Raw genomic sequence first — 16,775 nt, 5'->3', positions numbered from 1 at the left:
TTTGAGGCAAGTCGAGGAGGTCCCAAAGAGCCAGGACTCAGCCCCCGCCCCCACCACCCCACCCCACCACCCTGTGCCAGCCCCGAGCTAAAGGAGAGAAGGGAAATGTGACTGCTGGGCTCCCTTTCCTCAACATCTGGTTACTTTCAAGCATCCAAGCGCAGAGCAGAAGCAAGCCTCCCAGACAGGTTACCCCATCCTGGGCCCCTCCCCAGGGCTAGGGCTCTGCTAGCTTTGCCCCAGGAACCAGCACAGTGTCTGCAGCTAGAGACTGTTCAATGGATGCTCCATGAATGAATGATCAGGTACATCAGACTAAACGACACTGGGAGAGGAGTGAGAGGGCTGCCAGGCTTGTTCACAGTCTAGGGATCCTCTGAGGACTAGGAGCAGTGAGGTGGGTCATGCCACCACTCCAGGGGGTCTCTCCCCTCCCAGAGCCCCCATTTCCACATCCTTCTGCAGTCTGGCTGTTTCTCCTGTCACTCACCTTGACAGCACATGTCCTCCAGATCCCGACCCTGTCCTCTGCAGGCTTCCCTCTGATTCCTGGCTGGACTCTGGCTCCTCTGAGGACAGGGAGAGGGTGATGCCCGTGGAGTTGATGGTGGCAACATCTGCTGAGTCAGGAAAGCCCTGGGGTCCTCCTGAAACAAGCACAGCATCCCACCTGAGTCATCCCACAGGTCCTGTGGGGAAAGGGACATTCCCAACAGGGGGAGGGTGAGAAGAAGCTGGAGAGGCAGAGCCCAAGGAGAGCAGTGGACAGACCTGGGAAGCAGCAAGGGAAGGTGGGGTGGCCTCTTAGATGACCAGGGCTGAGGACCCCTCGTGAGTGTCCTCGAGGCTGGAAACTATTTGAGGACAGGGACTGAGTCTTGTTGACTGCTGTAAGCTCATCACCCAGTACAGCATCTAGTCCACAGTAGATGATCACTGTTTGTTAAATGAAAGGGTTGACTGTGATAAGCCATGTCCCTTCCATATCAAGGGACATAGTGGGAGCAGGGGAAAATTTTGTATTCGTGGGACAAACCCACAATCTTGTCAGTTGTGATTTCTAAGAGCTTTAAAATAGCCATCATTTCTGGAGATCTATTATGTGCTAGGCAACGAGTGGAATCCTCTCCAGACATGAGTTCACGGGGCCCTAGGAGATGGTGCCATCATCGTCCTAACTTTACAGAGGAGGATGCTGGCAGGCTAAGGGATTGAGGGACTCACCCAGGGCCTCACTCACTCTGCTTCAAGCTCTGAGGTAAAAGCTCAGGTTGCCCAGAGAGGTCAGCAGGTCTCAGAAGGGAAGCCCTGCAGGAAGTGGTTAGGGGCAAGCCCACAGCCTGCCTAGAGCCCACCAGAGAAGGAAACCGCCACTCAGCACAGGGTGGGAGGGACCCCAGGGGGAGGCGGTTGCCTCAAGGTTTGTGTAAGCAAGGGAGGGAGAGGGACCACGTCTGTGTGTCCCCATGCAGTGGAGGGGACTTTGCATCCACATCCTCAATAAGGTCTGTCATCTCTCTGCCCTCTCTCCCTCCACTCTGTTGCCAAGCCCTGGGTCCCTCGAGCCATCCCAGCCCCAAGACTGTCAGAGCCGTGGGCACGTGTGGAGTGAGCCTGTTATCTCTGCCTAAAAGTGAACGGCAGAGTTGGTCATCTGGGATCACAACACTAGGGATGAGGGCCTGAGCCCGCCAGCCCCCAGGATTCTCCCACTATATGAGGACCCCTTCCAAAGACAAAGTGGTGACACCCACACCCTTCAGCAGCCTTGCCTGCTGAAACCTACTGCTCCACCAACAGGCCCAGGAGCCAGGGAGGGTCTGGTACCAGAAAGCACGCCGCCTTGGAGCCCTGTTCCCTTGGTCACAGGGTCCTCCAGACAGTGTGTCTGCCTGGCCACAGAAAGCCTCAAGAGCAGGACTCCTGCTCAAGTGTTCACATGTGCATTCCCCACAGTGCCTAGTACAGTGCCTGGCACATAACAGGTGCTCTGCCAATACTGAAGGAATGAATGAGTGAATGAAATGAAATGAAATGAAGAAATGAAATGAAATGAAATAAAGTGAAATGAAATGATGATGCTGAAGGGGCAGGGTCTCAGCCATGTGATTAGTGGGCATTTTTGTTCCAAACAAATAGTAAATCCTGGAACTGCTACCTCTTCTTGCACTGTTGGGAGTAAATCCCTTAAAGCCCAGGCCTCTAACAGCCATGCAGCTTGGAGCTTGGATCTTGGAACCTCAGGGTTCCCAACAGGAAGAGGATGTCTCCACCACCTTCCCCATGGTTCTGCTTCCCCCAGGAGGGAGTTGCTTAGTCTGCCTCCAGGCTGGCGGTCAGTCCTGCATCTGGCCTCTACCAGCACCCCTGATACCTCAGAGCGGCTCCAAGGAGCTGCCGAGGTGGAGTGTGATGCTGCCATCTGACTATTGAGATAAAAGGGAATGACTCTGAAGGCCTGGGTGTCACAGGTCGGGTCTAGGCCTCTGCTCTAGAACCACACCAGGCCTGGGCTGGGCAGGAACCAACGGCAGCCCCTTACCATCTCTGCTGTTCTCCAGGGGCGGCTCCGGCTCCCGGCTGCAGGGGCCCCTCTCCACCCTACCCTCGTGGACGGCTCCCCCGTAGGGCTCCTGCAGCCCCCGAGGTGAGCTGTTGTTGCAGTTGTTGGTAGACAGGGCCAGGAGTGGGTGCCTGACCTGAGGGCAGCTGGGCTGGGTCTGTGATGGGGGCAGCTCACAGGTCCTGAGAATCGTGCTTCTTGAAGGAGGCCGGGGGATACCCACAGATTCTCCCTGGTCACCCGGCCTGCACAATCCAGCCAGGGCTGCCTTCCTGTGAGACATCGGCGAGGTGGCTTTCCTTGAAGGGGGAGGGGTTGGCACCCAGCCTTCAGGACAAAAGAAAACTGTTGGCTGCCGGGCTTGGTGCAGGGCAGAAGGCTCTGCATGGCTCTGTTGCAGGGAGGAAGGAAAGACAATTTCCAGGGACTCGTGGCTTTCTATAACCTGGGCCTGGCCTCCTGGCCCAGGTGATTCAGGCGTCATGGGAGAGGAGGTGGCATAAGCTGTCCTGCATGGAGTCTGGGAATCCGAAAGGTGAGACTGGTGACTTCCCAGCCGTGGTCCAGGCTGCCACTGGGGTCCCAGGGACACCCGCTTCAACTCCAGGTCAGGAGGCTTAGGGACAGCATCTTCTTTCAAAATTAGAGTTCCCCCAGGCGTGTGTCCTCTGCCCTCCTTCACCTCGGTTTCCACCTCCATATCATCAGCCCTAGGCAGGTGTTGCTGGGCCTGAAGGCCCCAAGGTAGCTCCGCCTCAGCCTTCTTGGACCACCTGTGGCCTCGAGGCTTGGAGCCCCGCAGTCGCAGTCGCGGGCTGCTGCCTCGGGTTCGCCTACACGTCCCGCCAGCCTGAGAGGTCCCCGCCTCCTCACTGTCCGTCCTGCAGCTGTCAGAGTTGTCTGTGCTGTCCAGGGCAGAATCCACCTCCGCAGGGCACACGGTGTCATCGATGTGTGTTTCTCGGATCCATTCCATGCGGAGCCGAGGCTCTGCAGGAAGGAGCCGGAGTGGGGAGCTCAGGCCACCCAGCACCCTCTCCATCCCACGGGCAGCCTGGAGCTCCTGGAGGGTCCTGGGGTCGGGGGACGCCTTCCCCTGGGCGGGGCTCGGGTCGTCGATGCAGCTGCCGCAAGCCTGGCACCTCTTCTCGCTGCCCCGTGCCGGCGGCGCTGGGGGTACTCTGCGGCCCAGGCTGCCCACAAGCCGGTGGAATGCCCCCTGCCCCGCGTCCCGGAGCCGGGGGGCCCCGTTGATGTAGTCGGCGAGGTCGGGCTTGGAGCGCAGGGGGCCTTGGTCCGCGGCCTGCAGCACAGTGCTCAGCACTTGGCGCTGGCGCTGCTGCAGCCGCTCCAGGTGGCGGAACTCGGCTTCGCGGGCCGACTCATCCTCAAAACGCACGTGCGACGGCGAGGGGCCCCGCCTCGGCCTCTGCCCGCCGCTGGACTCTCCGCTGGAGGAATCGCTCGTATGCCCGTTCTGGAGGTTGTCTATGCAGGCAAGGGTCGTCCTGGGGTCCCAGGCTGGGCTTCTGTGGCCATCTCTGATGAAGAGACAGGAGGAGAGAGATCAAGGGCAGAAACATGGGGAGGTATGGACACCCATCCGCCCTACCCCTCCACCCTGGGCTACAGTCTCCTACCTTGCTCTGTGGCAACCGCAACCCACAAGGTTACTCCAGAGCGGATTTCTGGGGCGTCTGGGCAAACCAGAGTAGCTTGCAAGCCCATCCTGTTCCTAACACAGCGCTAAACAAAACCAAGGCCACCTTCCCTGCTTTTGGCTTTGCCTCTCTTGCATGGCTCAGCCTGAGTTAAGATGAAACACTATTGAATGGGAATGTGCTGAAGTCCTTACATGTGTGTGTTGGGGAGTTGGGGGCGGGGGCGGCATCTGTGTGTGTGTGTCTGTTAGGGAGAGGAAGTGAGCCTGACCACCATGTATTTTTGGTAGTGATTGTGGAAATATGTATTTGCTATAATGCTGTCACGGGAACAGGATATTTTAAGTCTTCACTTAAAGGAGAGGCTGTGTGAGAACTGAAGTCAGAGATTTTTTTTTTTTTTTTTTTGGCAGGATCTCTCTATGATGCCCAGGCTGGAGTGCAGTGACATGATCTTGGCCCACTATAGCCTTGACCTCTGGGGCTCAAGTGATCCTCCCATCTCAGCTTCCCAAGTAGCTGGGCCGCAGGTGTGCTTCACCATATCTGGCTTATTTTGGTTATTTTTTGTGCAGATGAGGTCTCACAATGTTGGCCAGGCTGGTCTCAAACTCCTGGGCACAAGTGATCCTCCCACCTCGGCCTCCCAAAGTTCTGGGATTACAGGTATGCACCACTGTGCCCGGCCTAAAGTCAGGGTTTCTAGGCAATTGCTCCTGAAGTTTCCATGCAGGGTTCCACATCACCTTGCTTACGCAAAATTCAGACAAGGCAACAGTGATGTTTCTCCTTGGCCCCTGAGTCTTGACTGTTCCAACCCCCAGTCCAGGCACTGCCCCTCCCCAGCCCTCACACATACTCTCGTCCTGCTTTTGTGGGGGATGGCACTGCTGTGCTGGGGAGTCTGCCCACCTGTCATCCACTTTGGCTCTGGGAGACACTGTGGCGAATAGTCAAGTCCTGCTCGGTTCTGGAAGGCACCTACACACATCTCACACCACGGTCTTGTGGAGCCAGGTAACCCGAGTTTTAGGCCACTGTGAAAATGGACCCAGGACCATAGGCCATTTTCTATCAGAAGGCACCCAAGTAAGAACCATAGTTCTCCCTTCCTTTTCCTGGCAGTGGCCTCCCCACCAATCCACTGCTAAGTGTTGGGATTCCATTTCTTGTTTCTTTCATTTATCACTTCTTTATCACTCACACTGGACCCCTGTAGTGGCCTCTTATCCAGCCTCTCCACTGCCTCCTGTCTGTAGATCCAACTGGAGCACAGCCTTTATCACACCAACCCAGAAGAGGCCACAGGGTCAAGTGCATACACTTTAGAGGGAAAATGCAGGCCCACATTCCTTCCTGCTTCCTCTTACGCTCCTGGGCCTTCAGGGCCTCCAGGCCTCCTTCCCTGACCTCATGCAACCCTCCTGCCTCATTTCCTGGATCTTTCTTCTTAGCCTACTAGCATTTGACTTCTATTTATTAGATGCTGAATGCTCACTGGAATGCAAAAGGCAATGGGCAACTGGGGCTCCACACCTGCGCCTACCCCTGACTCCAGTCATTTCCCCCCATAAGCACTGCTCCAGGACGAAATTTTTTTTAAACAAGAACTCCTGCTGGGCAGGCGCAGTGGCTCATGCCTGTGATCCTAGCACTTCGAAGGCCGAGGTGGGCGGATTGCCTGAGCTCAGGAGTTCAAGACCAGCCTGGGCAACACGATGAAACCCTGTCTCTACTAAAAATGGAAAAAATTAGCCGGGCGTGGTGATGCGTGCCTATAGTCCCAGCTACTTGGGAGGCTGAGGCATGAGAATTGCTTGAACCCAGGAGGCGGAGGTTGCAGTGAGCCAAGATCGTGCCGCTACACTCCATCGTGGGCAACAGAGCAAGACCCTGTCTCAAAACAAAACAAAACAAAACAAAAAAACACACAAACTCCTGCTAAGCAAGTAGATCTGCCTGCTTTGAGATTTCAGCAGATCCTGTGCTTAAAAAGGCTGCTCTGGGGAACACTGAAGAGGTGTTGGTCAGCCTATTTTCTGGAACTCACATTCAGCCATGGCTACTCATTCATCAGGCACAACAGCCGCTATGCTGAGGACCCACAATATGGACAGGGGCCCAGGACAATGTTGTGATTTCTTTTAAAATCAGAAGAAAATAAACTTTTGTGTCAAAGAAAACATTTTAATATAGAATGACATATTTACCTTTCAACCAGCATGGTCATGAAATATATATGTTTTAATGTTTTTGTATGGAACAAGAGGCCCATGAAGGCAAAAGTGCCTAGGGCCCCCAAAAGTCACATTGCAGCCCTGCTTTCAGAGAGGGCTTTGTAGCCGAGATATGTAGGCTAGTGAGCAGGATACCCGCTGCTGAAGACAGTGCAGGATCTCACTACTCATCTCAATACGGCCGTGGGGAGGCCCCTCTGATATTAATAACTGTAGTGGTGATGATTTTCTGTTAGGGATTGTAAAGTGCTGGGACTCTGAGCCCCAGAGAGCCACGCGAGGATTCTGGGCCCTATCCGCACTTGTATCTAGGTCAGCTGTGGGGTCCCTGTTCATGTGGTGCTCACAGTCAGCTCTTCAGAAGCACGCTTCCCTCCCCATAACCCCAGAAAGGAAGACTCCATCCAGAGAAACAGCCTCACTCACCCCCACCCCAGAAACAGGAGGTTCCCTGCTGAGCAGATGCTTTACCCCCACTGCACAGAAAGGAGCCCTTCCCAGCCCGGCCGACCCAATGCAGGGAAAGGCCCACGGGGAGATTCTGCACACAGTTTCACACAACGACCCCTCCACAGGTCCCAAGAGCTAGTGCCCTGTCTGCTGGCAGGATGTGGGCTGTAATTTCTAAGGAGGAAAAGAGCCCAGCTTTAAAGGCAGTGCAGTCCTAATCTAACAAAGGAGCCCAGGTCCCATGAGCCACATTAGTGGTCTTAACTTTCACACACAGGATGGTGAGCAATCCTGGAATTCACTGCAGAGGCAGACATTTTGTTCTAAAAGAGAAATTAAGGAGCGCTTAATCACATAAGGTGCTTTCAACTCAATTATTCAAACGCAGAAGCCCCCACCAGCAGTGTCAGCAACAGTGCATAAAGGCAGGATGAAGATTTTGGAGACAAGTGCAGGACGAATGAGGCAGCTAAGCGGTGAGCAAATCCCATGCCTGCCAAGTTCTCAAGGTGATGCTCCACAGAGGCCCCGGCAGTCACTCCTCTAGGGGAGGATCCCACCACAGTTCTGGAGACATATGGCTTCACAGGGACCCCTTTCCAGAGTCCCTCTTTCCAGAGCATTGCTTCCCTAACCATACAATCAATGTGATGTACGCAAGCTCTGCAGTCTCAACACAGCCACTCTCTCTGACGCAGGGACAGTACCACTTACAGTGTCACCTTCCCAGCCCTGCCTCTTGCTGACATGTCCTGTCCTCCTGCCATCAGAAACACCAATCTAGGCATGTCTAGCCCCCATACGGCAAGATCTTGTGCTTCCAGGAGCTGCTCCATTTCTGTATTAATTTATTTCCAGAAAAATGCAGCTGCTGCTACCTCTTCACCTCCTGGAATCCCTGTCTGTTCAGGCTTGCCCCAGCTGCCTGTAGCCAGACCTAGGGTAAAGAAGGCCCTCTGAGACAGCTCTGCCTGCCCCTCCTCTTCCATCACCTTTCACCAAGCGGCTCTTTAGAAGTGATGCATCTGGGCTAGGGATGGGGCCTCCTGCATCTAACTGAGGCCTGGGGCCTGTGTGCCATTGCCATGTTAACTCAGCATGGCCCTCCAGGGTGATCTGACGGAGTGTAACCTTTAGAAGCATCTGCAGCAAGCCATCTGGCATTGATTTTTCAGCTATACCCTCTGAGGATTCGCCAGCGCTGCCAAGTCATAGTAATTCTTTTCTGGACACAGCAGCTGCTAAAGTGGGTCACCTTGCAATTCTATAGCATTTCTATGGCCTGGAGACAGCCTGCAAAAGGGAACCTACTTTAAAGTTAGTGATTGGGGCTGTTCCGAGCTGTTAAAGTGATCTGAGGAAGAAGTGTCCAAGAGGACCTTTACACAATGCAATCTGTTTTGTAGATAGTCTTGACTATTTTGAGGCTATCCGACCTAACCTAAATGCCTCTACAAAGCAGAACAGGAGAGTTGCTTGGAAGTCTAAGGTTTCTCACCATATATATGTGAAGAAGAAGAATAGTTAGGATGACCTGAAGAAGCCATGCCCATTCTTTTTTTTTTTTTTTTTTTTTTGAGATAGAGTCTCGCTCTGTCGCCCACACTAGAGTGCAGTGGCGTGATTTCGGCTTACTGCAACCTCCGCCTCCCAGGTTCAAGCGATTCTCCTGCCTCAGCCTCCCGAGTAGCTGGGACTACAGGAGCCCACCATCACGCCCAGCTAATTTTTTGTATTTTTAGTAGAGACGGGGTTTCACCGCGTCAGCCAGGATGATCTCAATCTCCTGACCTTGTGATCCGCCCGCCTTGGCCTCCCAAAGTGGTGGGATTACAGGCGTGAGCCACTGCACCCGGCCAACCATGCCCATTCCTAATGAGTACCCTCCATCTAGAGAGAGAGGCAAGGCCCAAAATGTGGAAATACAAGGGTAGTCTGTTTGGCACCCCTTGCCAGGATTTAGGGTCTTCTGAGCCTCTCTTCTAAGGGTCACAACGACCTCTGCTCATGAAGGAGTCATCTCAGTGATTCCATGAAGGTCCTTAGCCTTTAATGAGCAGTTTGGCACCCTCCATCAAAGAGCAGGTGGGCCAGTTCCACCAAGATCCCTGCTCCCTAAGAACGCCTGCTCCCTCCAGTGCCACGTGGTGATTCAAACAGGCAGATGCAGCATGTCCACCATGCCAATAAAGCCACAGACTTTGCTAGCTGCAGAAGTGGTCCTGCTTGGGCCTGGTCAGACTTGGTATATAGCCTGGCAGCCTCCTCTCAGGCCCAGGTGCATGACTGGAAGACAGCTCTGTGTGGTGGTGAAGTAAGTGATTCTTCAAGGTGTACCATAGGCAGGAAGATGGGGATGCAGCGTATTGCTCAGGAGGCAGTCATGTGTGTGATGTGCTGGTCTGAATGTCCTTAACCTTGTTTTCCTACCTCTTCACTCCTGACAAGCTCACCCTTACCATGGCTATAGCATTATGAAATCAGGGATAACGTCCAAATCTTCAGTTCTGATCTCTCCTCCTCTAAAAACCCTATATCCAACTGCCTGGTGGTCATTTCCAGTGGATGTTCTGGGAGCACCTCTCCCTCCAATGCTTGACCCTGCACGGAGGCCTCACCCCCACCAAACATGCAGACACCGAGTCAGAACCCTGGGCTCATTCCAGATTCCTCCCTTCTCACACCGCCCACACCCCTGCAACTAAATGAGAAGTCGTTAGAGCTCACAGTTTTTGCGTGGCGGGCGCTGTTCTAAACTTCACGTGTATTAGCTCATATCGCCCCACAGTGACCCTGTAAGACAGGCACTATTACAATTCCCATTTCGTGGGTGAGGAAACTGAGGCACAGAGGCTTCCGCAGAGGCACCCAGCTAAGTGCCAGAACCAGAAGTCAAGCCCGTGTGGTCTGGCTCTAGGTGCTGCGCTCCTTTGTCGCCTCACTAAGCCTGCTTGCTTCTGGTGCTTGAGGTCTGTGTGAGGTCTCCAGACTCTCCTCTCTGTCCCGCTCAGCATGGCCATGGCAGCATCCTCCTCAGCGCACCAGTCTCCCAGATTCAAAACATCTCGGCAGCTAGAAAGGCATCACTGAAGTGTGATCGTGCTGCCCTCCTGCCCAGAGTCCTCTAGCGGCTCCCAGATGTTGCAGCAGATATCCAGTTGTCCAGCTGTTCTGCAGGCCTGGAGGCCTCCATGACCTGGCCCAAATGAGCCCTCCAGCCTTCACGCCACAGCCTGCACATCCTTACCCTCTAGCCTGGCTGAATTCCTGAGCACAGCACTTCTGCTCAGTTTCCATCCCCAGGACGCTTACCCTTGCCTCTCTCATCTACCCAGTGCGTATCTACACCTCAGCTGAGAAGTCACCTTCTCTGAAGAGCCTCACCTGTCCTTTCCAGGTGGAGTTAACAGTTTCCGGCTCACCACACACATTTTTCCTCTCTTACCCCACAGTCCACAGAATTGAATATCTCTTTGCCTCTCTCCCTGGAGACTGTGACCTCCATCCCCCCAGGGATCCAGATCATGTTTCATTCATCTTTGTATCTCAGTGCCTGACTGCAGGCCCTCAGGAAAGGTGTGTTGACTGACTAAATGATCAAAGCAAGAGCCTTATATGGAAAACACACACACACACACACACAAGGAGTGAGCAGCGGCATTTGGCTAGATCCTACTTCTTCCCACTGCTGACTCTTCCCTGCTATGGCCCTCCCAGGCTAGCCTGGCCCAGGTCCCACTCACCGGCTGCCCTGGGTAATGGTGGGCACGATGTCATGGCTGGCACGGAGGGGCCGGGTCCTGGCCTTCATGCGGGCATGCTGCAGCAGATGCGTGGCTTCCTCATGCCTGGGGCTCAGCACAGGCTCCGGCTTGGGACCAACGGTCCTGCAGGGTGGCACACAGGCCAGGGTGGAGGGGGAGGGATTAGAAGAAAATAATGCGGATTAGGAGGGCTTTAGCAGTGTTAAGCACTGGCTCTGCCAGAAAAAGCGCTGCATGTGCAGCCTTCCTCTTCTAGCACCCACGCACAGGGAACCCAGCCTGGGGGCCTGGGGCCTGGGGCTGGAAAATGGCCCTGCGTGGCTCTGGATGGGGGCTGGGGAGCTGGCCTGACCTTGGACATCTGCTCAGGCACTGGAGGCAGAGACCTCAAGAGGATCTAGAAAGGGTGGGAGAGTCTCCAGATTATTCTATTGTTCCTTCCCCAGGCAGACAGCAGGAGCTATCTGGGAGGAGGAGGGAGAAAGGGCTTGGGGTTGTTGGGCTGGGCCTGTGCCCAGACAGATGGTTTCTCCACGCATCACCTCTCTCTCCTTCTGTCTCTCTGCACCCACACACAGCACCACACTAGTTCCCCCTGCAGATGCAAAGAATCAGGGCTCTGTCCAGCATAGATTGGGCCCTTTGGGGGAATGGCATTTTTATAAATCCTGGTGTTTTCTTGCCTTAGTCCCAATCCAAAACCATCAGGCACCAGCTCAGGGCTCACAGGCTCACGGCTGAGAGACATTAAGCTGGACCCAAACCAAGTCAGCAAATGGTGTGATTTTCGTAATAATAAGGGTCCTCCACTAGCCCCCACCCCCTACCAGATGTGCTGCCTCCCTGGCCAGTCCAGAGTTGCAGAAAATGACAGCAGTCCTTTTTCAAAGCTGTCTCTCAGCCAGTGACACACAGTCCGCGCTGGGTTACAGCTATAACAGCAACCCACAATCTTCCACTGACAAGCCGTCGTTCTCCACGGAGCTTGCTCTCCGCAGCCAGGCCGGCCGAGGGCAGGTGTTCTCTCCACTTGACAGATGAGGGTGTCCAGAGCAGAGAGGAACACTGGCACATTGTTCAAGGTCGAACCTCAACTGCAAGCTGAGCAGAGCACACGATAGCCAGCCCACTGCCTCCAGCATCGTTCCGCACCCTCTGTCCCCTCCCCGCCTTGGGTCTCAGGGCAGGCAGAGGATGTTTGTGGCTGGGGGCAGACACGCTCTTCGGGGTAACTTCATCATCCCCACTGGCTGCCCCTGTCCTCACCGTCACATAGGCTGGGCTGTCCTCAACAGTGAGGGTCCACAAGGCTCCAGCAGGTCCTGATCTCAGACCTGTAGCCCCTCACCCCACCCTGTATTCCACATGAAAAAGGGGGCCTGGTCGTGACTAGGGGAAGGAACCAGGCGGTTTCCTTGGATGACGGAGATGTGAGTGGAAATGGCACAGCTCTGAGGCCTCCAAGGAAGGCTCCCCTGGACATCCCTGGACAAACTCTGGGCAGACTATGATTTCTTTTCTTGTTTCCTTTTCTTTTTCTTCTCACTATTTGCATCGAACCCTGCTTTGAGGCCGCTGGGGAGCAGGAGGAGACTGCTAGAAGAAAGACACCATCTGTGCCTGTGAACCCTGGCAGGGCCCAGGCATGGCTTTGGAACAAGGAGGGCTTTACTGGAGTGATGTGAAAGCGAATCTCCAGGCCCGCTGCCCCATGAAGCCTCCTTTGGCAGGAGAGGCCTCCCTCTGCACAGCTTCCCAAGCAGACAGCTCCTCCAAGGTGGCTGAGAGCAGCTGTGCTCCCTGGGGCTCTTGCTCCAACAGCAGAGATAATGAGGTTACCAGCCCGGAGAGGCGCCCCTGCAGCCGTGGGCCTCTGGCTGCCAGCCCGCACACTCGGAGCCTTCCGGTGACAGCTGTGGTTCCACGGCTGTCGGAGGGCATTTGTCACAAGACTTGGTGGGCAGGCAGGAGGGCGCCCAGGCAGCTGGCCAGATGCTGCCAGGCTCAGCCTTGCCCCCAGGTTTTTAAGCCATTTTCCAGCTTTGCTATTTCCTTTCTGCTCCCTCCTCTTGGAGCTGTTACTTTTTTTTTTTCTCATCAGCTGTCTTGCTTCAGTTCCTGGCAGACAAGCTGGTTCTCCACTGATTAGAAAAGCAGGGCTTTTTAGGTGCCTGGAGGCATCCATGCAGTACCACACTGAGCACAGAGGAGTGGCAGTCACCTTCACAGACTGCAGCCAAGGCCAGTGTGCACCCTGGGGAAGCGAGAGCCTGACCAGCCCTGTGGAGGGAAGGTGGTCTTTCTCGGAGGCAGGGAGTAAGCAGGAGAAATGGGGTGGGTGCTGAGTCTGTCCCGTCTCACTGCCCACCTTCCAGCTCCCACAGTTGCTCTGGAAAATTCCTAGAAGGGTTGGGGTGGTCAATGCCATGGCCAGGCAAAGGCAATTCCCACCTACAAACAGACGGCTTTTTGCCACTCTCTTGAAAGCCTGCGCTTCTGGAGCTCATTAGCTCAGAGGGTGGAGCATAGGAATAAAGTGGCTGAGTGCTTTTCCTCCCTGGGCCTCAGTTTCCCCAGCTGCAAGCAGTGGGGGCTGGAGAGGGGAGAGGACTCACAGTGCCACCCTGTGAGCCCAGATCTTTGGCCACATAGTCTGATATGCCATAAGGTGGGGTATGTGATTTCGAGGTTCCCCCCTTGGGGGAGGTCCCACAACAGATGTTTGGCCCCCACCGAGTGGCAGAGCCTGTAAAGAGCTCACTGTTGAGGGAAACTAGAGTTCCACTAGCGTATGCTGGCCCTTCCCCCACCCCTCCAGCCACCTGTGTCCTCCACTGGTTCACAAGGACAAAGGGCAGCGTGTGGTTCCCTCCTGCTCCGGGTACTCCCGTCTCGGCCAGTTTCCTGGTGGAGGGACAGGCTTAGCTACGGCTTTGCTCTCCCTCCAGCCAGCTGGGGCAGAACCACCATTGCTCTCCTAGCCAAGGAGGTCAAGGGGACAGAGTGGCCTTCCTCTGCAGCCATCGTAATCCTGGATTAAAATAATAAGCTCAGCGAGTCTGTGTTTAACTCTTTCAGGTACATGGATGGGGAAATCATTGGGAATATACAGGGATCTGCCGCTTCCCAGATTCCAGGATGCACCCAGTAGAGGGAGAATATGGAGCGTACAGAACATAGAGAAACTTTTCTGCTTAGCATTTGTTCCACGTTTGCATATTTGAAAGCTTTCTGATGACCATGGATAGAGCTCTCCTACTGTGATTCTGTGTGCAATTTTCTGAATGAGGGGAAGTGGAAAAGGTGCACCTGGAACTGGTTCTGGGTCATGTGCTCCATGAGGGCAGGGACCTAGCCTCAGACTGTCAGCTTGGTTGCACCAGTCCCTTCTTCCCAGGTCTGCAGGACATGGACAGGACACAGCCTAGAGTGGTGGGGAAGTGTGTGGCTTGGGGGCAGCCTGCCTGGGGTTCTACCCTGGACAGTCACTTCCTGGCTGTGTCACCCTGGCAGGTTACTTAGGAGTTCAGCCTCAGTTTCCCTATCTGCTAAATAAGGGCCCGGTTGTTAAGATAAGTGAGAGTGGCTCCTTTAAAAGAGATGAGCACAGAGCTGGGCTCTTGGTAAGAGTCTGTAAATGTTAACATTTATTATCATTATTTTATCATTGGCACCATTGTTTTGTGAAATTACTCTCACCCCCTTACTAAGCAAAGGATGGAATCCCCGAACATGTACTAAAGTCACCTGCAAAGAGATCACCTTGTCATCAGCAAGGAGAAGGCATGTTTGAAGTGACAAACACCATCTTGTAGCTGGAGGGGGCCTGGTGGCTTTGCTCTGGACTTTGAAAAGCCTTTGACAGCGCTCCATAGAAAAAGGTGGCTTCCATAGGATAGTAAACAGGAGGTGGCCGGTTGGTCATGGAGGAAAGCTGACTCCCAGACAGTCAATAGGCCCTCCTGTCAATGGAGAAGGAGGAGTGGGAGTCCTTAGGAATGGCAGCTGGGAGAACCCACCTCCTTCAACACCTTCGAAAGGATCTGCGTGGAGGCCTGCGGTGTGCACCTAAGACACCGACTTCTGAGGACAGCAGAATCACCCTGTTCCTGCCTTCCAGAAGATGAACAGATTCCCTGCTGAGCCCCAGAAGGAGGCTTCGGGCTGCCCCTCTGGTGAGAACCTCCTGGTCTCAGGTGTGGGACCTGGATGGCCACAGAGGAGGCGGGTGTCTGAGATGCCCTCAGATGGGGGACCAGTGGCCTGTTCAACTCTGGTGGGCAGAGGAGAGGGTTTCCTTTCCTAGAATTTCAGATGAGCTCCCACAAGATGAATGGCCTTGGGTAAATGGACTTTCTTGAGCTCCTTGATTGGTAAAGATTGGGACCGTCATGAGATTTTTCATGTGTGGTGTGTATGTGGGCATGGCAAGGATGCAGCATGGGACAGGGTATCTGGAGGCTCCAGGTGGCACTGGGTTTGTGGTAGGGCTTCCTTCTCCACCCAGGGTCAGACACTGGGAGCGTGTTAAGTATCCGAAAACACTGTTGAGTGGTTACATTTAATTTTTTCTTTTGCTTTAGTCTTGGTGGGACTGGGAGTGGTAAAGGGGCTTTCCTTTGTGCGTGTATATCAGTGGGGTGGGATGGGAGCTGGGGGTGGTAAGGACAGGCAGGGGCTCAGCCTTGTTCTTGGTTACACCCATGCCCTGGGGTGTTCTCAGGCACCTCTATAGCCTTGGGCATGCTGGGGTGGTGCCAGACTGTCTCTTCTCCTGCACTCAGCCAGGACTCCCCATGCCTCCTTGCTGAGCCCTCACTCACACTCTGTACTACGTGCCTCTGTCAGACATTTCTGAGAGTCTTTTCCCTGCACACACTTGCAGGCACTGGGGCCTGGAGACAACAACAGCACAGTTCTTGCCCCAGGAGCTCAGGGAGGAGATACACCAGTGCCAGCTATGGCTGCAGCCGGTGCAGGGCACAGTGAGAGCAAAAGTGACCAGTTCCATGTGAAATTGTACTGGATCACACCCAGTGGCCAGCTTGCAGGGGAGCTTTGTGCTTCTGTGATCTAATAAATATGGATTTGATCCCTGCTCCTGGCGCCTGGCACACAGCTCCTAAACCCTTGGAATCTCAGGAATGATCAGAGTGTCTTTTGTATGGTAATGAGACGGCTGGTGGCTGAGCGTCCCTAGATAGCTTCGGGATGTGGGCTGGTCACCAGAAAGACCAATCATTTTGAGGGTTGGAACATTCAGCCCCACCCCCTAACCTCTGGCAGGGGAGAGGGGCTGAAGTTTGAGCTGACTCCCAGTGGCCAATGATGTAATCAATCATGCCTACATAATGAGGCCTCCACAAACACCCAAAGGACTGGCAGGAGAGCTTCGGGACAGCTGGGCTTGTGAAGGTTTCTAGGGGGTGGTGTCCCATCTCCCGTACCTTGCCCCATGTCTCTCCTCACGTGGCTGTTCGTGTCTTTTGTAACATTCTTCATAAGAAATAGGTAAATGCAAGTCAAGTGTTTCCCTGCATTCTGTGAGTCATCCTATAAAATTAAACCCAAGGAAGGCACAGTGGGAACCCCGATTTATAGCTAGTTGGTCCGAAATGCAGGTCACAACCTGGGACTTGCGATTGGCATCTGCAGTGGGCGCAGTCCTGTGGAACTGAGCCCTCAACCTGTGGGGCCTGATCCTATCTGCAGGCAGACAGCGTCGGAACTGAGTGGAATCAGAGGGCAGCCAGCTGGGTCGGCCAGAGCGTTGCTTGGCCTGCAGGAAACACCTGCACACGCTCTGGCGGCTCGAGGCGAAGCGCTCTGCGCTGTGTTGAGTGTGTGAAAGTAGGAAAAACATTTTGTTTTTTCCCATCTCAGTTTCCAAAAATGCTAATTAACATATTAAGCTTTAAAAGCCTGAGATTTTTCTCACAGCTGTGGGCCTGACCACTTGAACCACAGGCCAAGCCCCTGAAATTCTTTAGGGCCACCTGTCTTTAACTTAGAGTCTAGAAACTACTTCAGGGGAGGGAGTTTTGACCCCCCAGGAATCCCAGCAGGGGCCTGAAGATAGGGACCCGCCCTCCCCTCTCCC

General features: G+C 54.4%; 1 protein-coding gene across 2 annotated transcripts in view; it reads right to left on the bottom strand.

Annotated features, from left to right (window-relative positions):
- The window catches only part of KIAA1614 (KIAA1614 ortholog), a 38,484-nt gene that overhangs the window by 12,492 nt on the left and 9,217 nt on the right, over window positions 1-16,775 (bottom strand). For both annotated transcript variants that reach the window (XM_017888817.1, XM_017888818.1), the window contains exons 4-6: window positions 10,655-10,798; window positions 2,543-4,104; window positions 491-647 (exon numbers count right to left, since the gene is read on the bottom strand). In XM_017888817.1, the coding sequence (XP_017744306.1) occupies window positions 491-647; window positions 2,543-4,104; window positions 10,655-10,798 (1,863 nt within the window). The remainder of the gene's footprint in view (window positions 1-490; window positions 648-2,542; window positions 4,105-10,654; window positions 10,799-16,775) is intronic.

Source organism: Rhinopithecus bieti, unplaced genomic scaffold (genome assembly GCF_001698545.2).
Source record: "Rhinopithecus bieti isolate Rb0 unplaced genomic scaffold, ASM169854v2 scaffold_15676, whole genome shotgun sequence".
Taxonomy (NCBI): Eukaryota; Metazoa; Chordata; class Mammalia; order Primates; family Cercopithecidae; genus Rhinopithecus; species Rhinopithecus bieti.
The sequence above is the reverse complement of the archived record's forward strand: the minus strand, read 5'-3'. Positions and strand labels throughout refer to the sequence as shown.